This window comes from Molothrus ater, chromosome 8 (assembly GCF_012460135.2).
Source record: "Molothrus ater isolate BHLD 08-10-18 breed brown headed cowbird chromosome 8, BPBGC_Mater_1.1, whole genome shotgun sequence".
NCBI classification, from domain to species: Eukaryota; Metazoa; Chordata; class Aves; order Passeriformes; family Icteridae; genus Molothrus; species Molothrus ater.
This window is the reverse complement of record NC_050485.2, coordinates 15,306,217-15,330,915: the sequence shown is the minus strand read 5'-3', so window position 1 is coordinate 15,330,915 and position 24,699 is coordinate 15,306,217. Positions and strand designations below refer to the sequence as shown.

At 44.5% G+C, this 24,699-nt stretch overlaps 1 protein-coding gene across 1 annotated transcript; it reads left to right on the top strand.

The window, feature by feature from the left end:
- Positions 1–557: 557 nt before the first annotated feature.
- On the top strand, positions 558–16,686 carry SNCG (synuclein gamma). The gene is made up of 5 exons (XM_036386258.2): positions 558–900; positions 5,829–5,870; positions 6,713–6,840; positions 15,142–15,210; positions 16,309–16,686. Exons 1-5 carry the CDS (start codon positions 780–782, stop codon positions 16,336–16,338), a joined length of 390 nt encoding a protein of 129 aa, XP_036242151.1. The 5' UTR covers positions 558–779; the 3' UTR covers positions 16,339–16,686.
- Positions 16,687–24,699: the final 8,013 nt, after the last annotated feature.

Below are 24,699 nucleotides of genomic sequence, written 5' to 3'. Positions count from 1 at the left end.
CATCTGATTTTTCAGAAATGAAGTGTTGTAATGGGATGTACAGCTGAGCAAACCCCACAATTTATACAGAATGACTTCACACTTGACAAAACATAGCAGGTGGGACCTCAAGCTCACTTCACCTGAGCATCAAGCCATAGCTGGTTGCCTTTTTCTCAGGATTTACTAAATTTCTTGCTACCATTTTGTGAAGGCTGGGTTCTGGTAACTGCCAGACTAAGAAACCTTGACCCTGTTTGTTTGCTACAAACACTGTCAGTGTTCTGTGCTCTCCACCCTCTGGGGTCCAGGAGAGCTCCTGGTGTTTGGCTCCTGCTGCAGCCTCAGGGAGATGCCCTTTCAGGAACTCAGCTCTTCTGCTAGAGTTTCCCTCTTCACTGAGACCATCCTTCACTGAGAGCATTGCAGTACATTTTAAAAGCTCTCTCTGTCTGGAAATTCTCCAGACAGCTCCTTACCTACCGCTGTCATCGTCCTCCTCTCCCCCTCCCTTGTTAAAGCTCCCAAGCAGATCCGTATCATTAATATTTCAGTATCAGCTGTACACAGGCATTGGCTACACTGCAGCACACTTCATCAATAAGAGCCAGCGAGGGCTGTGAGCTCTGCCACACTGCCTTCATCCAGCACAGGAGGAAGAGCAAAGGCAGAGCCTGCCAGAGAAGCTGAGATCTGCCGAGGGTAAGGCTGCATCTCGCAGTCCCAGCCTTGAGGTGCTTTTTGCTGCTTTTGCTCCCTCATTCAGATCATCCCAGATAATACCCTAACAAGCAACAAGAATGGATGTCTTTAAGAAAGGTTTCTCCATTGCTAAAGAAGGTGTGGTGGCTGCTGCAGAAAAGACCAAGCAGGGAGTGACAGAGGCTGCAGAGAAGACCAAAGAAGGGGTAATGTATGTAGGTAAGAGAGAACTAGTTTTGATCTACTTTTGAGCATGAAAAGCTGCATAGATTGTCTCTGAGAAAGTCTGGGGAAATGATATTGTGGCTGAAGCTTGAGAGTGACTAGCAGGATAGTCTGGATAAGATCCTGAGCTCAGCAGAATTGCTGTGTAAACCTGGGGTACAACAGCCTCCCCACGCCTCAGTTTCCCCAGCTGTAAGTTAGACATAGAAACCACGACTCCAGGGAAGGCAGAATGATGTTAAGGAGCAGGTGCCCAGGTGAAAGGTTTGTTTGACATTCACTGATTGTTTGCAGGGTGAGTCAGGCACTCTCCAGGCAAACGAGCACTGCCAGTCTCTGCCTCACCTCCACACTGGGAGGGACTCACTGAGGAGGTCCCTGAGAGGAGCCAACAGTGTTAGCATGAGGGGATTGCAGGATGCATCTGTTTCCCCACAAACAAATGGGTTTGCCCTGGAATCCTTCTCCTGTTCATCGACCTCTTTCGTTGCCCATGCACTCATTAATCTTGCTTTAGAAGAAACGCCCAAATTCCTTTTGCCCAAAGAATAGGATCTGGAAAACAGTGTGCCTGATGTCCTGCCTAGAGACCTCTTTCACAGTTAATGGGCTGAAACCTCCCCTTTCAAGGTCACCCTTGAAACCCACTATCTCCACTTATCTAGCACATCCAATTATATGGCTGGATGGTCAGATACTCCATATAATACAAACTAAAGAGTCTTAGGTTCCCAAGACTGATTATCTCACTGCTGATTACTGCTTTTCACACAGCTCTTTATTTTTGCTGGATGTGGGAGTGTTTCTTTTTGTAGGAAAGTTTACATGCAGGCTCTTCCTGCTATCCTATTGCAACATCCACAGCTGTACTTGGCTACTATATTTAAAACTGCTCTATTGCCAATAGCTATAGATATATATTTGTATGTTACAAATTAAATAGAAAATTTGTATGTAGCAGGTCTGATCATGTTTTTATCTTGAATTCTTAAATACTTAATTATTGACATGCTGGAAATGAATGGATGTAACAGTTCACATTTCAATTTGAAGCTGACCCACAAGAAAAAAAGGTAAGCAGCATTCCTGTAAATAACTAAACTAACTACAGTAAGTGAAACACCAGTCTAAGAAATGACAAGTGGGTGTCACATTGTGGCATCATTACTGCTCCACCTGCTTCCAGATCTGAGCTGTGCTGGGGTTATTCAGAGTTTTTATACGTAATTTCTCACATCTCTTTTCAGTCACGTTGTACAGCTCCATACTGTGACCTGGTTTTCATTGTTGAGCCAAGAGGTCTCTTTAGGAGATTGTAATCTTTTCAATAAAGTTTTCTATGAGCCTAAAACTGAAATCCTTGAAACCTTAATCTCTGAATGATGATCAAATAAGGATCAAGGTGAGGATTAAGTGCTTTCTCCTTTTATTGGTTTGGTTTGTTGGTATACTCTGGTTCCTGCTCTGTCATGCACCAGTCAGAGCTTTGCCTTGGTCTGATTCAGTTCCTGTTGGGAAGTTCAGCCCTTTAGGGAAAATTCAGTCTTTCACAGGCAGGAAAAATAAAGACCAGATGCTAATTAGCTCAGAAAATGGGGGTTTTGTTTTAATAGCCAGAGAAGGTGGAGGTGTGGTATATTGGTTAAAACTGGAGTGATTAGTATGTTGTTCATGCTGCCTTTTGTCACTCTATGCCACATGAACAGTAAATCTGTACTGTTCCTTCCTTGCTTCTTCCCTTGCAGACCCCTATCCCAGCAGCTTCATCTAGAGCATTAGGTGATGACACTTGAATTTTTGGATGCTAGGAGAGAATAATACTGTATTGAACCTCAAGGGTCTTTTGAGAACTTCAGGAAAGAGAACAAAATCCCCAGGGCCTAGGATGGAGGAAGTGGATCCCTGACTTTTGTTCAGGTTTGTGTTAACTCATTGCTGATTCTCTGAGCATTCCAAATGTCTGAGCACAACCACCACGTCTGGTGAGTCACTTGCTGCTGCTCAGGAGAAGAAAATAATGCTCACTCAGAGGCATCTGTCTGGAGTGAACAGCACCACTGGGACACTGTGGCCACCTCGTCCCCCCTCTGATCCATCTAGGTTCAGCTCCCACAGCCCATGCCAGGCAGGAGATGCCTCCCTCCTCTGCTAAGCCTGCAATGCGGTGCCCCTGCCCTTGCTGAACCTGTGGGGTAGAGAAGAGAGGGCACAAAAGGAGAGGGAGGAATCCTGTATCATGGGTCACCTCTGTGCTTGGTGAAATCACCATCTGCACTCCAAATTCCAACAGCCTCTGAGTGTGCCAAGGTGTCAGGAGATCCCTGCCATGGTTAGTGTGGATCCAGCAGATGGTTCAGTGGGCTCTGTTTTTTAATTTGGTTTGAATAGGGGTGTAAGTGATGGGGAAGTTAATTAATGAATTTAATGCAAAGCTGCATCAGAGTATTGAGTCATTAGCACTGTTTAATGCTATAGTTCAGGAAGCCTCAGCAAAGAATGCACTTCCAGTTTTCCAGAGGGATTTTCAACCGTGTGTTGCAGGAAGCCCCCACACACCAAGCTATGTTTAAACTGAGTGATTCCTGCGGGATTTAATGCACATCAAAATATCCCTCTCTACTCTAGACCTTCTCCCAGGGCATAGCACTCCACCACCTCTGTCACACCCTGGCGGTCCCAAAGCACTTGCAGATGACTCACAGCACTCAGAAGAGGCAAGATGCATGAATTCTGGGTACACAAGCTGCGGGCAAGGACTAATGAGTGAAATGAGATTGAGCATCAGGTGATTGCTTTCTGATTCAACAGATGCGGGCTGCTGGCAGGAGTGCTGCCGGAAGGTCGGTCGGGTTTCATGCGGTGCATAATGGATGGGAGCCTGAGTCATCGGGTGTGGCTGGGCTGGGAGGATGAGGCGAGCTCTCCCCAGGCTGCAGCAGTGACTCTTCCCAATGACATTGCTTCTGTCATGAAATGGATTCAGATGTTTTCCTTCTATCTGCATCCCTCGTTTCTGGTCTGCAAATATAGCACCTGCTCACTCCTCTTCCCTGTAAAAGAATTGAGCACAGATAGTGACCTTAAAAGTCTGGCAAAAAACATACAAAACTGCAGCTCTTGTCTCACTGAGTGTGTTTACTGCAAAACTGCAAAGGCATGAAAGGCTAGTACAGCCAATCACGTACTTTGCTTACCTATCAGCTGCTGTTTGACCAAAAAACAGCAAAGGGCTAAGCTTGAGGATCTGAGTCTGGTATGAGACAACCATGTATGTCAAATCAATACTGTGGCAGTCTTTTCTTGGAATGCTACTGGGAGGGAAAACGAAACAGGATGGTGTCTGAATTGAACCTTGTGTGTTTGGCCCATTCAGGGGCTCACATTCATGGCTTGAGACTTGCACCTGCTATGCTCAGTGCTGTGCTTCTGCACGTTTGTGTATCATGGGCACCATCATTAAATCCAGTTCACAGCAGTGCACATGTATCATGTGCATCACTAGGAACTCAGCTTACAGCAGTAACAAGTTAAAGGTACAAAGATTTCGTTTCTTGACCTTTTAGACAGTTTGGGAGGGTGGAATGAAATGTTGAGGGCATATTGTAGTAGAACAGTTTTGTTCTGCCCCAGGCAGGCATCGCAACCACCAAAATAAATCAACAATTGAGAATTACATTCAATAATACATACCATGCATCAGGCAAAACAGCACTGAGCTGGGCTGTTGTTATCAGGGCACTGCACCTGTTTTGCTTCTCAGGCTGTTGTTAATGAGAATGAGCTGTGGTTTGTAACTGGTTTCTCCCACCACACCCGTGGATGCTCCATTATCATGGAGTCAAAAATCTGCCTGGTTGTTGTCCATTTTTTATCATTTTGATAGCTGGCCATAGAAATCCTTTTGTTGTATCAGTATGGGAAACCTGAAGAGAGACTCTGTATAGGTGCAGATGATTTGCAATATACAGTAAAGTGGGGCCAGTGGGATATTTTGGCTTGTGTTTATTTAACTTCCAGGAGAGATAAATTTGATTCCTTATTTTTTTAGTGTGTAAAGCACCTAGTTACCATAGGGGCTGCCTATGTACCATATGATTTAACTTATCTGCAGCAATATCAAGTACAAAGGATATATAGCTTGTCACTTCAAGCATGGAGGAAAATCACAGAGATTAATTATTCCTCAGGGCTATTTGTGTTGCAAAGTGAATGCCTTCACATCCTGTTAGCTTTTCTGCATTGAGAACAGTGAGATAAATTACAATGTAAGCATACATATGGTGTATTTTCATAATTTGAGATAAAACCATCTGTTTTCTGTGCATTGCTGGGAGCAGGCACTTGCAGCCTAGGTTGAGGCACCAAACAGGGAATCTAGTAAGTAGGTATGTAGGAGGTAGGTAGTGGTTCTGTAAATTCAGTCTCAGGTTTCTCCAGAGTCTTTATTAGTAGTATAGAATGAGACTTTAAATGACCAGTGCAGCCAAGTATCCTGCTGAAAGGCAGGGGAGAGTCATGGATGTGACTTCTTGTCTTGCAAGAGTGAGGTAGGTGAGATGTTGCCAGGTGATTTTATTTACAGTCATTTTTACAAGTGGCTTAAGGTTGATTTACCACTACTCAACTGCTCATTTTGGAACTATTGCAGGGACAACTGTTGTAATCAAGGTTTTTCAGGTCTAGGCATCTCCAGAGAATTTGCTGTTGAAGTTCTCCGACTCTCAACACAAAGATACTCATTGGCTTTACTAGGGAGGGAAGCTGGTCTCTTTTCTGACTCTACAAATGGTTTGTGTCTCAGCAGGAGGTGTCAGCAGGACCTTGGCTCCCCACTGCGCTTCCTGAGAGCAGGAAACCATCTGTGTCCAGAAGTCAGGGTGTAATTTCCAGGCAGCACTGATGGATTGTGTTTCCTTTCACAGGCACCAAGACCAAGGAGGGAGTAGTGCAAAGTGTGACCTCAGGTAAGAGCACAGCCCAAGAGGGTTGTGGAAGTCTGTGGTGGTTGTTAGACCTCTTGGGAAGGCTGTCACCCCTGCCAAGTGGGAGGTCCCTGTGGGATACCACTGATCTGCCTGACCTTCCTACTGATGAGTAGAGGCTGCTTGCCAGGAGTGATGGTTCAGGGTCTGGCACTTGCAGTGGACACAGGTGGGAGAAAATATTTGATCAGTAGAGTAGGTCAGAAAAAATCTAACACAGGTTACTTGGCAGACTGGGATGATTCACAGCTATTTAGATATTTCACAATGTCAGGTGCACAGCCCAGCACGTGGAGAGGATTTACTTGCATCAGATCCTGTCTGGCCAAAACTGTGGTCTTTGGGAGGGTCCTGCCAGGTTGCAGAGTCAGGGACCTAAAGGTCCCTTCTAGGGTAACCCCAACTCCAAGGATGAGCAGCCACATGGACTGTCCTGAAGGAAGATGAATGGATCCTTTGCCTGGTGGATTTCATAACTATTGCTGTTTTCTGCCAAGGGGTATTAAATCAAACAGAAAGTAACCTGCAAGAGGTCATTCACAGTCTGCAATGCAAAATACCTTATTTACACTGTTGTCTCTTAGTATCTGGCAGTGAATTTTTCATTCTCTGGTTGCCCACAAAGGAGCATTTTGTGCCAGACAAAAATCCTCACATACACAGTCTAAATTCAGACGTGATCTCATCTAAAAAGTCCAAACAAGGACTGCACCAGGGCTAATTTCTTCTTTTACTTCAATGCAATCATTTGTCATCCCAGGGAATTTGGCAGCCTGCTGGCAGTGTCTGGTTTGCTGACTTTTCTGCTTTTGTTGAAACTGCAGTTGCTGAGAAGACCAAAGAGCAGGCCAACGTGGTGGGAGAAGCTGTAGTAGCCAGTGTGAACACAGTGGCAAACAAGACTGTAGAAGGAGCAGAGACCATCGTGGCCACTACAGGAGTTGTAAAAAAGGTGTGTTTGTTTGTTCTATGATGGGCAGGACAGAAGAGCCTTTGGATTAACCTGCAAACATTTACAGTTGATGGTTTTACTTATTTCATGAAAGGTTTTCAGCAACATCTGCTTTTGTATAATACTTAATATTATCATGTGATGCCTAATGTAGTCACAGAATCATTTAGTTTGAAAGGGACACCTTGAGATAATCCACTCCAATCCCCTTAGGGCCACTGAGAGAGGACTGTCCCAGTGGGTTTTGAATATCTCCATGGAAGTAGACTCCACAATATCCCTGGGCAACCTGTGCCAGTGTTTGACCACCCTCATAGGAAAAAGAGAATGGTTTTCTTCTGTTCAGATGGACACATTAATCCCTTGGTGCCTGTTGTCTCTTGTCCCGTCAGTGGGCACTGCTGACAACAGTCTGGCTCTCCATTTTCTTACGAATGTAGAAAAGCATTTTCCCCAGGGACTTGAGTAGAAATGTGTGTGGGCAGCAGTGAGCATCTGGACTGAGTCAGAGCTCAGGGATGTGCAGAGTGGGATGGCACAGGAGCCTGCACTTGCCCTCACCGCTGTGCGGTGCTGGCGGGATGCACAGGCCTGCCCTGGCCACGGCAGCTCCGGAGGCAGAAGAGGGCAGCAGCAAGCCAGGCACAGCCTGCTTCCAGCAGAAAGCCTGACCCTGCTGCTCTGCTTCGTGCTGGTTTGACAACAACCAAGTGCTTATTGATAAAAGGCCGTGTGACCCAAATTGTGTAGGGATTAAGCCAGATTCAGACAAGGCATCTTCTGTCCTCCAGCCTAATTTGATGAACGGGGCTGCTTCAAGTGAGGGGATTAAAGGGAGTCTGAAGGAGCAGAACAGTTCCTTAGACGAAGGCAGTGTTGATCATTAGAGAGGATGCTTTGGTAACAAACAGCACCCATTTGTACAGCAGGAGGCCAATACTTGGCAGCTCTTTGGTAAGCCCTTCTCTTTCCCCTCCTCAGAGAGTGTATCTGTGCTGTTGATGGCCACATGAGCTTTATGAGTCACAGCAAACCCAAACCCAGAATCAAAGCGAAGCCAGGCTGGCCAAAATTGTTTTAATTGTTCAGATAGTCGGCTGATTAATTTCCTGACCTGCACATAAACACATTGTGATGTGAAACAAAACTTCTACACACATATAAATCCTGAGAGAATAGCCTAACAAAAGAGAACAGCAGCTTCAAGTGACGCAAAATGTCCTCCTGAAAGCATGTGAAAAGAGCAGATACAGGAGTTCTGCTAAGCCTTTGGGATAAATTTAATCTCTATTCCCACTGGGAGCAGCAGTTAGGCTGCAGGAGTGCAAACAGTGATTCCTAATTCCATGGGGCCAGAATACCCCTTCCTACCTTTTGACCGACCATGGGGTGATTGACCCAGAAGAGTGAGGAATTTGCTGATGATAGGAATCCTGGCTGCAGATAGCAAGCTGTCTCCCCTCTAGCAAGGACTGAGCAGCAGCAATCCTCTTCTCCTTTCCTCCTAAGTGAGAACCCCACCTCAAAGACTGACAGCTACCTTTTACGGCTAATTTCAGAGCTTAAACCAGTGCAGGCTTTCCAGAGAGCATCTGAATTGTCATTCTGATGTCTTCCATTGCTTCTGATGTCCAATTGCTTAGACTTAAAATGGAGATTGATGAAGAAATAAAAAATTAGGATGTGTCACATGCCAAAGGGCAGACTAAATGGAGCCAGGAAACTGCTTTGAATACAGTGTCATGCCAAATAGCAGAGGTGCTGAGGCAGCAGACTGAAAACAGGAGGAGAAAAACAAGAAAAATCACAGGACAAAAAAATTCAGGAAAAACATTTGTTTCTGTGAAAGAGAGTTCATCTGTTCTGCTGGATTAGTTCAGCTTAGGAGTACAAATCTTTTATTCATACTCACCATACTTTATCATGTAGCTAGACACCTTTTAGATCCAGCTAGACACAGAAGATTGGGCTCCACATGCACATTGAGTGCATCCCCACTGCTAATAGATAATTGCCATGGAGCCAAAGCTGTTCCAGAGGGAGGGCCCAGAAAGGAGTATAAGGAGTTGTGCTGGGCTCTCAGCACTGGCTGTTTTTTCTCCAGAACTGCTCCTGTCATGTTACACAATTTGCTAATGGAAATACATCCAGAGTCTGCCAATAGCAGCACCAGGCACTGTAATGCATGAGGGAGACCCACTGGAGATACACTAAGAGTGATAATGCATAGCTTTTAAATGTTTAAACAGTGAATATCCACTGTTATAATCCTGCAGTCCTGGAATAATCACCAGCATTTCAGCCCCAGAAGTCTGAGAGAGCATCCAGTCTTGAGACCTGTTTGTGCTCCATACTATCCTCCCTCTTTCTAATTGCACAGAGCACTTGCCAACATCTTATTTGGGTTTTCAACTATCTCCAGTGTTGTGCCCTGCTATAGAAGGGCTGTTCAAAGTGCCAGGGATCTGTGAATGCATGGCACTGAGCTTGGGGTGACTCGGGGCTGGGGACTCCGGTGACCTAGAAGGCATGTCCCCAGCTGGCCATTGCCAGTATTAATATCAATTACTGAGAGCTCGTTGACATTTAGTCTGTGCATTTGACAGCTGGGATCAGTGGCAGGCACACATTAGGACAGAGGGAGGTACTCTAATGGTTTTGGGCAAGTTTTGCTCAGGATAGCCATGGGGTGCAGGTGTATCAGATGGTGACTTTGGCCATGGGAAAGAATTCAGCCCTTTGTTGCATCACAGCAGGCACTGAAATGTAGACACCCTGGCAGGCTGCTGTTCCTCACCGTCCTTGGGGCGAGCACTCAGAGCCATGTAGAAGGAAATGGGCCTGAAGTAACCCTACACCTATGGAGGGGTGCCAAGCAGATGAGAACAACCTTGAGTTGTGCTGGCACTGCCTGATAGGGCTTTGGCACTGACCTGGTCACTGCTGAGTACAAGAAAGAATTTACTCATTTGGGGGAGTTTTTAAGTATCAGCTAAAAAATCTGTAAATTAAGAGATTATAAACCCTCCACAATTTTTTCTGATACAAAAATGAATGAAAGCAGTCAGTAGTGTGTTCTGTCTGTGGCTTTGCACCCATCCCCATGCCTGGGGTGGGCATTAGGAGATTCCAGTGAGATAACCACCCACTAAATATCCCTGTCTTAGAAGAGGATTAATGCTTTGTCTGTATGACACAGCAGAGAGCTTGCTGCAATGCAGACACCACGTGGCTGGAACAAGCCCATGTACACACGCTCTCAAAATGTCCCTCAGGCTTTGGAACAACTTCCCCAGTAACTGATGCTTCCCTACACCTTCCACCTAAATCTTCCCTTTAGATCTATTTGTCCTGTCAGTTTTTATGATTTAGTTGTCAGTTCGTGACTCTGTCACTTTGAATTGGGTCTGATCTGGTTTTTCCTTCAGCCCAGTAATTAAATGAGCATTTGTCAGTCATGTGCAACCGCTGGGCGCGTTCTCTGGATCACGGCGTTTCTGTGCACCTGACCTGGCGCACGTGGCCGCACCCACGCCGTGGCTCATCTCTTTCATAACAATGCACATCCTGTATGGGAAAGGCTGCTCCTCATGGCCTTGATTCCCTTCACTTACACCCTGCAATGCCTCTGATGCAGAGACAGTCTGTTGCACAGAAGGAATTAGAAGCAGAAACTGAGTGACCTTCCTATCCAAGTTAGATTGGGCTGGGCAAGTGCCACAAGGAGAGAGCAACCGAGGGCATCTGAGAAGCCACCAAAGGCAGAGCTGCTAAGCAGGAGGAGCAGGGAAATCAACAGGCAAACCACCCAACAATTAGGTGGAATAAACTTGTTCCCCTTTGTATTCAAGCTTCCCTGTAGTTAGTTGATGCAGTGATGCATCCCAGTGGTAGCCTTCCACATGTCATGGAGCACGGGAGACTGCACAAGCAACATAGAGTGGGGCACTCTGCCTACAGGCACTTTTTCTGTGCTCCCCTCTCAGTCCCATTAGTGCATTCAGGCAGATATTTTCCCATGCAAAATAGCTGAGTTAGTGGCACTGGTGAAGCCTTAAAGCCTACAAGACCACGGATATGCTCCATGGCTCAAGGCTGTACCCCTGCAATCCCATAGGATACACGTTAAATATGTATCATTTGTATAAGCAGTCCCAGGAGACTCTCAGAGAGTCTGGCTGTGAGCTGGATAAAAACAAAGCCACCACAAAAGACCACCCGGATTTGTCGGGTGAGACAGGAGTCCTGCATGCCCCTCTGTCTGTTCTGTTGGTGGGTCCACTCACTTTAATCAAGGGTTGACCCCTTAGTCAGAGCTGTTGGCATCACTCTGAGCACTCAGCCTGAAACCTGTCCAGGACAGCTCGTCCACAGGACCTGCCAGGCTGCCTGAGGCTTTCCTAGGGAGTGGTTTGGGGATGCTGCCAGGCAGCATCGTGTTTGCTCCAGCACCCAAGGTCAGGAGCACCACAGGAGGCTGAGCCTCTCCACCTTATGCAATTGATGTCCCTTTGAGGGCCCTTGAATTTGTAGCACATTAGGCTGCCAGTGAACCTCTCTGGCTTGTCAGCCTTAAAATCTTAAAATTAATAATAATAATAATGATGATGATGATGATGAAATCTTGTTTGCCACTGAATTTGTTGAGATTTGATGAGTATATTCCAGCATCCAATATCTGGACTGCTTTCTCTGTTATATAAGGACAATAATCTTAGTATGATTGTTAATGTCCAAAAATCTGGGGACAGCAACAAAACTCCCACTGGCCTACAAGACAATATAGACAAAAAATATAAATTCTACTTCATATATTAACTCAGTGGACAAGTCAATTGCTGAAGAGCTGAAAAGGGGAATTTCATAGAACCTATGAAAATGAGAAATCTGAGGAATTAAATTGTAACTAATTTCTTCAGTATTCTGGGCTTTCAAAATCAGTTTTTAAAACAACTTATTAAAATACATGAACCCAGAAGCCCATAGTACAGTCTATTTAAGATACCTTACCATTACACAGGAATATTTTTATAAAGGGCAGGTCTTAATTTATTGAGTTTTTAATTAGTGATAGCTGAACATGTACCTCTGTTTCATAATCTTAGTGAAATATTGTATTTTATATAGAGAGATCTCCTGTGGTATATATATTCTATATAAAATATATTTTTAAACACACAAAATATTTAAAAACTTGTGTACTATTCTTAGAAGGAATTCTGAGGTCTTGTGTTTCATTTAACTATTATGTTCAAGTATTTCACTTTTCTTTCTTCATTAGCAAAAAAAGATTCAAGTGCCCACCAAAAACCAGAAGAAAATAGCCCAAAGCAAACTTAATTTTATTTCCATTAAAAATATTTTTTTCTAAGAAAATACGTAATTTCTGAGAAGAAATATTTGGCTCTCCCTTTAAGAGCAGGTGGAGCATTACTAATTGTTTCACGGTTTCAACATGCCTTTAGCTTAGAAAATGTTTCCCCTTTTAATGAAGAGATGAGCACTGACAGGAATGGCAGAACTCTTTCTGCCCCCCAAGGAAGTTGGGATTTCACCCCTTGTTTCTTGCCCAGCATTGTTCTGTGAGTCAGTGTTATAGCTGGAGCTGGTGCCCAGGAATTTCTGGCTCTTTGTCCAAAGTGGAGACCCCTACCCCACATGGTCCTGCTCTGGATATTGTCTTCCTGAGCAGTGCCTGAAATCCCCAGCCAGGTAACACCCAGCTGAAGAATGCAGCCCTTCCTCACCTCCTGCTCCCTATTCCGGGCAGGGTGGAAGCGCGTGAGAAAAGGGCTGTGAAGCGCCATCCCTAACACAGCCTGACACCTCTTCATCCTGCTATTGTGCTGGCTCCTCCAACACAGCCTAGAAACATCCTCCAGAAACTCAGTTGTTTCCCTTTCTAAAAATAGATGGTTGATTTTTAGCCTTCTGGAGCAGTCTTGGCAGAGAGCAGGATCTAAGGGATGTGAGAAGCAGCACAATAGCTGAACAGGGATTCTCCAGCCCACCTCTTGCTCTTGGATGGTGTTTCCCTGGGGTGGTCCTGAGAAAAGTGTCCCTCTCCCAGGATTCTTTCACATCTACCAGAGCCAGGCTCCATTCCCACAGGAACAATAGGTGGTCATACCCTGTGGAAAGATGGAGTGCACTGCACTGGTCCTTGTGTAACTGTGAGCTGTTCCCCAGTTTTCCCAATGCAGCTCAGCACTTTAGGCAGCTGCCTTTGATTGACCTTCACAGTTTCACACAGCAGCTGGTAACTCCACCTGCAAAACACTATGAAATGCCTGCTATTGCAGCTATTGTCAGTGGCTTCCATTGGAAGTTTCTTTCCTTTCCACCTAATAGTCAAAAATCTGTTTGTAAATCTTCAAAATAAAATTTGAGGCTGTTTACCTGCTTTGGCCTAATGTGCACTGTTGAGTTATAAGGTGTAGATATGCAAAGTGTAATGTAAATGCAAATGTAAAGTGCTTTAAAGCTGCAGGCTGGATCCTGAGGCTGGATAAGCATCCATAAATTCAGAGTAGTGAGCTGTTTGCTGGCAGCAGGAGAGCTGACTCATCTCAGAAACACTGTGACCAAGTGGCTCCATCAGAGCAGCGGCCTCTCCTGAAGAGCTGCAGGTCTCCCTGCAGGAGAAAGTGGCTTCCATGATGTGCAGTTTGATGTAATTTGGTTACCTGGGCTTGCTTCATATGGCTCAGGCTGGTACCAGCAAGAATCATTTCAGCCAACAATGCTATGCAAGTTAAGAGCATGTTCCTTAGGAGAAGGTGGTCACACTGTGCTTCTCATCTGGAGATACCAGCAGCACATGGTGCTCTCCATAAACAGACTGATCAGCTCTGGTCTCAGCAGGGAGATGAAGGAATGCCTGCAGCTGTGACAGATATCAGTACAGGGCTGCAGCTCAGTGCTTTGGCTATTTTCTGCATCCAGTGGATTGATTTTACAGTAGCTTGCATGGAGAACAGGAAGCCCATAGGTAAGACAAGCAGGTTGCAGTGCTTCCACCTCCTGGCTCCCCTTGCTGCCACACATGGATCTGAAGTTCAATTTCCAGATTAAATTTTCATGGCCTCTACCTTGTATCTATGTAACTCCATCTATTTTTCCTTTTTACTTCACAAAACCTTTTTTTCCCAAATTCAGTCCAAAAAGCAGCAGGCATGGCAGGGATGTTATCCTACTGATGAGAGCAGTTGTGACTGGACAGGAAAGTAAGGACATGTGTGAAAAGGAAAAGAGAGTACCCTAAACACATGGAGCATAAAGTTTTCTTTACAGTAGGTTTGGCAGGGACATTGATTTGCATTGCATCAGCAGCAGCACCAAGCAAAATAGTGGCCTGTGTTTCCAAAATATTGGAATTCATAACTTTGCCTTCATGCAAAGTTGACTTTTCCTTTCCATAATATATGTGTCTCTGGTTCCCTCCATGGTGGCCCTGACTTCATGTGGAGTGAGAGTCATTCAGGGGAGCTGCTGGGCACGTGTGCTCCAAGAGAACAGAGAAGCTTTGTAATTTTAGTTGAGTTCTCTGGTGAAGTCAAATAAAATTACAGAGGTTCTACTATTTCTGCTTCCCCTTACTCTCACTGATTGATTCCACCCAGGTGCATTTCTGCTTTCTCTCCATCCCCTGTGCACATCCAGTATGGTCAGGATTTTGTCTTCTCTTCCCATGCGACCAGATTGTGTTTAACATAATTACCTGGTGATGCAACATTTTCTCTTCTTCTGTGAATAGGAAGGTAGCTGAAAGATGTAGGCAAGTAGCTAGAAGAGCCCAAAATACTTAAGTAAATGCTTGGACTCAAACAAAAAGAAAAGCTTATCCTTTGATAAGGATAATTTTTCTGAAGCATGAGATTAACATCACCACAGTACTGCTATATCTTTGATTCATTTTAATCTATGCAATGAGTGCTTAGGGTAAGATAATGTGGGGAAAGGCTGGGTATAGCCTTGCTATACATAAATTTATTTGTTGCTCCCAAATTTCTTCACACTGATGGAGTCAAAACTCTGGTCTTAATGACAGAAAAAGAGCTGATTTTCTGTATGAAAAGACCCTAAACCAGGCTGTAAGAAATTGAGTTGGCTTTTTCATAGATATCTGCTCTAACCAGCTGCACAACAAAAATGGATTTCAAGCAGCATCTCCCATCTATTCAAGCTGCCATTTTGCCTGTGTGTGTAATGCTCACCCCCACGTTGCTCAGCCTGTCTAAGATTAGGGTGATGACTCTGCATGTGGCAGCCAGGACAAACATCTTGCTTGTGACTTGGCAGGAGGACCTGGCACCGCCACAGCCGCCCGAGCAGCCCAGGCTGGAGGGAGAGGGGGCCCCTGCAGGAGAGGTGAGTGCTGCCACATCCCCACTGCCCTCTGTGCCACGCCCTGCCTCTGTCTGGCTTCCCCCTGGCAGAATATCCCCCTTGCCACTTGTGGTTCTAGAACTGCCATGCGAGGAGCCCATCACTGTTCCCACTTTCCTGAGTTGTTGGACAAAAGCCTCATCTGTTCTTGTTTTCGCCACTTCCCTATCTTGGGAATTTTCCATGAGTGACAGATGGACAGATTGCAAACTGCTGCCTGATTTGGGTTGATTTTGGGGTGTAAATGCACATATTAAAGTTAATGTTGTCCTATGCTTCTGTCATCACATGGAATAGCTTTTTCCTGTTTGCAGCCATGCTTTAGAAGAGATTTAGATAACAAGTTTTTCTGTAGATTTTTCTGTATTTAAATTAGTTCATTCAATTTTTAACTGTTCTACCTGCAATGTTCTTTTGAAACCCTGGGTCAAAAATTTGTCTCTGGGCTGATTTCAGCTCTTGAACAAGGATGACTTTTTGTCCAACATGGACAACAGGGGCAAACGCTTCTCATGTGGTATTTCCTTTACAATTTCAGTGTTAAGGCCTTTGTCTGTCCCTTCCACAAGTACTGCATGCACCCAAACCCCACAGTTTTCAGCCTTTCTGAAGCTCAGGCTGTTTTCATGGTCCCCAAAGCTCCCAAAAGTCTCATCTTGCATCTCTCACCTTCCTCCAGCCATCAACCCCACTGCCAGTCCCAGAAATGGGCCCCACAATCCCAGTGGCTGCATGGCTGCAGCAGTGCTGATGTCAGGCTGGGTCAGGCAGCAGCAGACCCAGGAGCACCAAGCAGGACACTCCTGCCAGTGGAGCCTGGCTCCACATTAACTTGACTTGCACCAGGTGTGAATTCACACCCTTGTTTTCCCCAGAGATCTGAGTTACACCAGAGTGTGTCTGGTTTGCAGAGGGAATGGATAATTCATTTATTTTCTGTATCACCTATGGTCCTCATTTTTTTAGCTGTTTGTGGGGTTTTGTATGGTGACTGTCAGCATTGATTTTTCTCCTAAATTTATTCATTTATGTTTTCCACTGGAAATATTTACCTGTTTTCTTACCTGTCTTCTCTCACAGGGTGAAATTGGAGGTGATCCATCAAGTTAGGGAATTCTTGCTCAAAAGAGACCATTCCAAGAGCAGACATGGAAGTATTAGCTGACACCACAACAGGAAAATCCCACTGTCCATAGACTAACTACATTCAGCTCTGTAGTCTTGCACTTGCCTCATAAACCAGTCATACAATATATGTAAGCCAGACTCCTCAATTGTAAGTAACGTGCAGGTGTGTACTGGGCTGTGTGTCTTTCCCAACCTCCCTCCTGGCCTCCCAGTTGCTTTGTATATTTTTGTTGGACTCACAAATCTGTGTCTTGCATCCATATGCACTGGCACTTGGGATCTATAGGCATTGTGGATTTTTTTTTTAACTAATAAAAAGTGTTTGAACAAGTCTTTTGTCTTGTGGGTTTTGTTTGTACATTTTAGATGTGGATCCTTCCAGTCTGATGCATTCTTCCTGTAAAAGTGCAGTATTAGAATACTCAAAACTGTTAAGGGTCTTAAATCATGTTGTAAGAGATGAAGAATCATGAAAAATTGTATTTCTGAAAACAGTACTGTAGATAGGCTGGCTTTCTGTCTCTCAGGGCTGAAAAATATTTCACTTTTTAAATACTTGCCATGTTTAAGAGAGAATGTAGGGGTGATACTGGATGAAAGGAGGCTTTTTAAAGGCATGTGAAAGTGATGTTGAGCTCAGTTTATTCTGTTTGCACCAGAAAGCTCTCCTGACATCAGGATGTAACAAGCTGCCAGAAGGTAATTAAAGAAATGTGATGGGCACCAGCTGACCTGGTCAGAACTGCACTGCTGCTGGCAGGGTCAGGCAGGGTTGCTGTGAAATGTGTGAGTGTGAGGGCAGGTGCCGAAGGAGAATCTCCTGGTGCAGCATGAACACAGTGCTGGTGCTGGTTACAGCACTCTGTCAGGCAGATCAGCTGCTGAGTGAGGGCAGCTGAGACCCTCCACATTCACCAGGGGAGAGAGCAGGAAAATGTGGCTGTGAATAATGGGCTAAGGTTAAAGCACATCAGTAGGTATGGATATAAAAATGGGTTCTTATATTTACCTGCAGGAAGAGCACCCACGAATCCAGGAGAAGCCAGTGTAAACTGTTGAGATTTAAACTGCTTCAAAATCAGACCTTCTTAAGCTGTTAAATGATGATGACTATGGAAGGTATTACAGAAGAGACTTGCTGTGGCATGGAAGCATCTAGCAAGTGTGCTGGCAGCCTCTCTCAGGCATAACAGTATGTGTAAAGCATTGCCTTGCAGAGACCACAGGATTTCCATCCCAGTGGGTCTTTGATCTCAACACAGAAAGGGAACAAAAGAGGCCTAGCAGAGGTAACAAGGACCCTCAAAGGAAGATATATCTGAGATGTGCATACTCTTTTCAGATGTCCTGCAAGTATCTGCCAATTAAACAGTCACTAAAATTGAGGCCAAGGTAAGAGGACATAAAGAGTTACTCATGCCCAGCAGCAGGAGGCTGGAGTCTATTCTCAGTGCTCACTAGAGAGACACAGAAAAACCTTTTGCTCAAAAGCTTTGCTTTATGGGGATACAAACAAAAGCGTTTCAAAAAAAGTGTTTTGCAAAATTTCAGTGGTGAATGCCTTCACTATGTAGGGCATGCGTGGGAGGCAGGAGCAGGCTCTAACTCAAAGGAGCAGTAAGCTGCTCCCCAAATGCCCATCTCTCAAGCAGGCTTTGCCCCTGGTTCCAAGGGCTTAAACCAGGCGAGAATGGTAATTACTGAGCTAAGAATGCTGTGTCACATCTGCCACACTGAGCTATGTGGCTGCTTGGGAGAGCAGCATGCAGCTCTCTGTGTTTCCTTCCCTGTTTTACCAGTATTTACACACGTGTATATGGAACTGTGGGACTGAAAACACTGCTTGACTACTGGCCAACGTTTGGGCACCAAAAGTGTCCAAATGTTTCCTATGGATCTGCCTCTGCACTTGCCTGCCTCTCACGTGGGAGAGCACTGCTCTGGGCCCAGGCAGGTGCAGTCCCTGCACAGGTCTGGTCTAGTCCCATGGCAGTCAGAGCCCAGAGAGTGTTTATGCATCTTGCACAGGCAGTCCAAAGTCTTGGAGACAGACACCAGGACATGCAGTTTCCTTCCACATGAGTACCCTGTGTCAGTGAGTGGGAACAGGGAAGTGCTGTGCCCATGCAATGGCTCAGGGAGCCTCTATTTCCTCCCTGTCCCTGTCTCAGACTGGCTGTCACCCAGCTGTGGGAAGCAGAAGCCAGAGGTCTGAGCCACATTTGTCAGAGGTAAGAAAGGTGAGGACTTGTTTCTTTTGAAGTAGAATGGTCTTTGATTAAAGAGACAAAATATTGTCTATTAATTGTTCAACTAAACTTTGTTGTACGTCTGTTTAGTTCATTGAAAGGAAGTCTGTGCTTTCAGTGAGTATTCAGACAAGTGTAATGAGAGGTGATGGAAGGAAAGTGAAAAGTGCAGTGATGGAGGAGATGTATCAGAAACATCCCACAGGAGAAGGTACTTTCACTATGGAAGTACTGGCACCCCCTGCCCCAGGTAAGTGCTGAGGGAAGCAAACACTAGCAAAATTATTTTTTGCTGACAGGTCTTGTGCAATCAAGAATTTCTTTAACTCATCTCACCCTGTGAATTATTGAAGTGGACTTTGTACATGTGATACCACTGTCACACAAGCTGTTAACTTAATCCCACTGTGATGAGACAGCACCCAGTGCCAGGCACAGTGTGGCCACTGTCTGTCCCCATTGAGGACTCTGTGCACTTGCACTCTGACCTCTGAGGGGATCCAACGAGCCAGGAACAGCTGCTGCCAAGTGTTGCATCAACCTCTCCATACAAGTGACCAACAAAGTGCTGAAATCCATTATTTTCCCCTTGTAACAGCAAAACTTCCTTTCCATGTAAAACTGCAGTTAAGCTTTATTGAGTGATTTGTTCTGATAGAGCTCAGAGCCTTTGTGAGCTCCCCCCAGTTATGTCCTAGCCAAGGGCTGAAGGGCATGCAGGGCCTGATTTTTCAAAGATGTTTGTCTGGGATGAAGGAGAGGAAGCAGTGGCTCTCTACAGAATATCCCAAACAGCATTCCACTAATTTAAATGCAAATCAGGTAATAATACACTTAGAATCCCACTTCATTTGAAAATCCTATTTTTGTGTCTGCATAATGCCTGTACTAAAACTGAGTACCCAATTAAAAACTGAAGGGCTGTTTTTATAATACTGTTCTCTATAAAATCACATTCTCACCTCTTCGACACATTGAAACTCGGTTTAACTGTTTCATAAATGGATTGAAACCCTACCAAATCACAAGAAGATACTCCATACTGTTAATAGCAGAGCAGAAAAAGGTCAAATCAAAACTGCACTTTCTGAATATCAGACAAACCCCTGCCCACACGAGTCTGAAGCAGCACAGACTTTCTGTGTCAAGCTTTGGCACTGCTTTTTTGTGTGGATCCCAGCATGCAAGGCAGCTCTGCTTCTCCACCCTTCCCCTCCCACTAAACCTGCGTGGGGTGGGCAGCACAACTGTGTGCCAGAAGGGCAGAGCCACAGCCCTCCTTCCTCTCAGTGTGCCTAGAAAATATACACAGCTCTCCTGTAGACTTTACATCCCAGCTCACATCCTCAGCTTTCCCAGCCAGTCACTCCTGGGATAGGACCAGTTATTTATTTCCCCAGTCCCATGCCAGGTTTTAAGGTGGGAGTCAAGCCTTTCTCATCTTCCTAGCCTTTCTAAGTTAAAGACCTGACAATTTTTTGTCTTTTCTAATCCTGAATCTGCAGGATATTGTGAGACTCCACAGCAGTCCCAGTATTTAAGGATTGTTTCAGGTGCTCCAGATGACAGCAGAAATGTGACACTTCACCTGGATGTTACCTCAAGATTGAAAAAGTAGAAGGTAAAGAACTCCATTTGCACTGGCCTTATGTTGATCTCATGCTTTGAAGCAGAGCTGATGGATAATTCCTGGAGAATGTTACCACCTGTGTAAAGGAAGAATCAGTTAAACCTACTTTTCTCCCAGAACTGTATTTCAAAATTTGAACCAAACAGCTAATTTAGCTTAATTAGAACAACTTTAGTTTGATATCCTAAATTACTGACATATGACTTAGAATAATTATCTATGAGCAAACAATTGCATTTCTTAAAACAGTTCTGTTTCATGGCATAAACATCACATCCCTTCCACACTAATATCAGTCTCCTTTAGCAGCCATGTATGTTGAACACTGCACACTTTGTGAACGTCTGGAGTGATCTATGTAGAATTTTTTAGCCCTAATACATCATTGCATTTGCCTTGCTAATGGACACCACACCTATCTATAAATCCCAACCCTAGTAAAATTAAAATTTAAGAAAATCCAAATAAAATTCAACACTTTTTAATTAACCTCACTTGCCCATTTTCATGCGTAAAACATAAGCTGTAGCTCTGATTAATTACTTCTGACCTTCATCAGCAGAAGGGTTCATGTCACTGATATATGAGAGGGTGCTCAAAGTTGCCACAGAAGATGTGTGAAAGGAAAGGAAACCAGAACAATTTCTAATTTCCCCGTGGTGCTTTAGATTTCACTCACAGCTGCTTGGGCTGCGTATTGGTAGTTGCTAACTATTTCCAGGGCCATGGGTTGTGAAGCACTTAAAGAATCAGTTTTGGGTTTCTTTTCCCCAAACACAAATAACTGCTCATCACAAGCAACAGACTGTGAAGGCGCAGAATGTGGAGAAAAAGCCCAAGCAGTCAGACACAGAGGAGGGAGTCAGACATGTTCTGTGTCACCGGTGAGCAGACAGTGCTGCTGGGGGTGCTGACACTTTTGGACTTCTGGTCCTGGCCACTGTCAGTGATGCACCCTGGCATTGCCAGGTGGAGAAACTTTTGGAATAGCCTGAAATTCTGGGGGCACCTTGGCGTGTGGCTCTACCCACACTGTGGTACCCGCCCCAGCTGGCATTAACCAGGACTTCTACCCGCAGTCTCAGCAGATACTGAGAGCTGAATGGAGCAAAAGTCCAAACTAGCTTGCCACCCTTTCAAATTCTCATTTTTAAGCGCTCTTAATTAATATCTAACATCGGTTCAAAAGGCTTACTATTGTCTTCTAAAAAGTAATGTTAACTCACAGAGTGGATAAATATTATGCAATATATTCCATTGTTTTCTGCTGTGATTTTGTAACTCAGCCTGCCACCTGATGCACAGATTATTGGTACCATCATATGGAATGAACACTATGCAGATGTCCCTCTTCCCTCTGCTCTAGGCTCTGCATTATAATGATCATGCCATGCCAATTTGGGCAAGAGTAATTTGCTCACTTTTCTTTTTCTCAGTTTTGAATAAGAATAATTATATTAATGCTAAAGATAAGATTACATTAGATAAGGAGTCATACTGCCATGCTGTCAGCAGTGTGGGTTTTACTCAGGAATTCATGCTACCTAATGTTCTGAGCAGGAGACAAAGCAAGCAGTGGCACAGATCAGACACCCATATTGAGCCCAAAATGTTGAAGATTTCCACTTGGAAGAATAATAGTTGGAGCTGGGGAAATCTAGGTAGGTATTAGAACAGAATTAGAGAGCAATATTTACCTGAACTGATTATGAGTCTATAAAATAGTGCTCTAATGTGGTGCATGTTTAATGTTTGATGTAAGTGTGCTTCAGTTTTAAATGGTTTCCTAAACTCCTGGTGTCCCTTTCAGGCAGACTATCCCAGGCAGCACCTGCAGGGCTCTTGCACTGAAAACCCAGCAGTGGAAACAAGAGGGAGGGCATCTGGGAGGTATTTGCTGCTGAATCCGGGGCACATCTTCTCTTGAGCTGTGACAAACTGCCTGGTGGATTCCTGAGAGCTTCTTCCTTCCTTTCACTAACACTCCACACAAAAGTTAATCTACTTGACTAATGGGCTGAGAACAGCTGAAATCCACCTGTTTGAGGTGGCTTTGGTGTGGCTGCGTTCTCAGGTTTGGGAAAGAAAAATAAGTAGGTCTCTGTTAATGATTTGGTTCAAAAAAATGCCAGAGCCCCACAATACTGTGTGTCTTTTTATCTGAGTTTTTGCAAATTCAAGTAAGGACATCATTCCAGGAAAGAATTCAGCAAGGAATCGAAAAATATACCTGCGGTGAATATATAATTAAAAGTCTAATTGACCCATTGAGGGGGAAAGAGAATTGCTGTTTGAAATAACAAAGGAGTGGTGCAAAAGTTGACAAGAGCTCTCTGAAATGACAGGCTGAGTAGGAGCGGCAGAGGAATACTCAGAACCTTGTTTTCTGTGACTCTTCCTCACTTGGGTACTAATGAAGTCCTAGACTTATGAGAACTGTCAGTGCCCACCCTGGTTCATCTGTGGCATCTGTCCCTGTTTACCAACACTAATCTTTTCTCAGGATGAAAAATATGGGTATGAGTGTGGCCATCTGAACAGACCACTTTGTACTCTGGAAAATGGCAATGAGGAACCCAAACCCCACAAAGCCAGAGAGCCATTTGGCTCCTGACTCTGCCAATAGTTTACTTGTACAAAGCACCTTTGTACTGGGGATTGATGGCAGGAAATATAAACTCCAAAGGCTAGTGGAAACCTGGGAAATGGCAGAGGTTAAAGCCAGAAACTTTTATTAATGTGGTAATGTTAGGAAAGGAAGTGAGTTTAAACATAATTTCTGAACGAAAAGAATCTTACCACAAAGCCACAGTGGGAAAATGTGGGTTTGCTAATTTGGCTTTTTTTTTCCCTTCCCCTGAGAGCTGCTAGTGCTGGCACTGATTACCTGCCTTACCCAGGCAAGGCCTTCTGTGATGATGGGATTTGCAATCCACCTTGAGCAGGCAACTGGAAAGATGACCAGATTAACAGTTTCTTAAAAAAATACACACAAATTACAGCTCTCACTAACATTACAGTTCTTATCTAACATTGTCCCACCTGACAAGAAAAGGGGGTTGTGATTAAAACTTCTAAGAACAGAAACAAATTTGGGCTGGTTTCTGTTCTCATGAGGGTGTGCTCAGGGGCTGAAGGAAGGAGAAGGAAGTCAGCCTGGTGGGGATGAAAGTTGGCCATGCCCACACACTGCACTTCAGTAGTTTTCCAGCACTCTGTAAAGCTCAGTTCAGTGGCTTTCCTCTGCCTGTGATGGTGGAACAGGTTTTTTTGCAGTTTTGGTTATGAAAAAACAAACGGCACAAATTAACAAACAAAGACAGCGTGATGGAGCAAAAATCTCAATCTGGGCACACCCTCCCATCAGGGAGGGTAAATAAACAGCTTTTCTCTATTTTCAGCTCTCATTCTTCACATTTGAACTCCACCCATTGTACCAGTCACCCCCAAAAGAATCAGCAGGTCTCCTGGCAGATGTATAAAGCCAGAACAAGTCAGGACACTATCACATAGTGCGCTATACATCACCAGGTGCTCAATTTTATCAAAGGAGAGGACTTCAACAGGTGCCAGAAGCCACAATGTCAAGTAAAAGCTTCCAGGGACTGAAGGAACAAGCTGAAGGTGCAGCAAAAGATGCTGGTAAGAAAGATTTAATATTGCTGTATATTTGGAAGGGGGCTTAGTTGCTAAATAACCACAACCCATAGCTGCATTGGTGCTAGCAGGACACAGCTTCCTCTTTTTTCTTCACTTTGCAAGTTTTGGCCATCACCTGGAGAAGACCACAGGCCAGCCATGGCTCTCAAAACTGCCTCAACCCACTCACCCACTTCTCCCTCTGTGGCTCCTGGGCATTGTCCAACTCTTATCACTCTCCAAAACGTTAAACTTGATATTTTTAGAGCAGTGAAGCATTTTTTGGTTATAACACCCTTCTGTATTTACCATTTGCATTGCTCAGGGTGGTCTTTTTTCATGCTCTACAGTGGCTTTTAATCAGCACTCCTTTTAGTATGTTGGAATTAAGCTTTGATTAACATTTGCCATTTGACCTGTCAATGGCCTTCTGGTAATGTAACTACATTGATTGCAATGGATGATTTGTGATGTAGAGGACATGTTTCTGTTGTGTTCTTCAGCAGTGATCACCAGACTGCAGGGTTTAAAAACCCTGTATGCACATTTCTGTCACAGCAATGCCCATGTTCTAAGGCTGACCATTGTTGTCATTAGCACTGGGCATTGGAAACCAACTTTTCAATGCAAAGCATAAAAGCTTTTCCTTCAAATGAAAAATTGCAAAATGTGTACAGCTTATAGTAGATTTTTATTCCTTTTTAGGGAATATACCATGTCTGCCTGCTGCTCTTTCCTGGTAGTTTATAATTTGATTTTATTTGGTTCTGGAGTCTGATCCTGCAAACACTTCCTTGTATAGCTGAAATATATGAGTAACATCAT

Bases quoted from the DNA above. Each gene is read 5' to 3' on its own strand.
- SNCG (XM_036386258.2), top strand. From the start codon at position 780: ATGGATGTCTTTAAGAAAGGTTTCTCCATTGCTAAAGAAGGTGTGGTG. The intron at 5,871-6,712 runs GTAAGAGCACAG...TTGAAACTGCAG, and splicing joins AGTGCAAAGTGTGACCTCAG to TTGCTGAGAAGACCAAAGAG. The intron at 6,841-15,141 runs GTGTGTTTGTTT...GTGACTTGGCAG, and splicing joins CTACAGGAGTTGTAAAAAAG to GAGGACCTGGCACCGCCACA.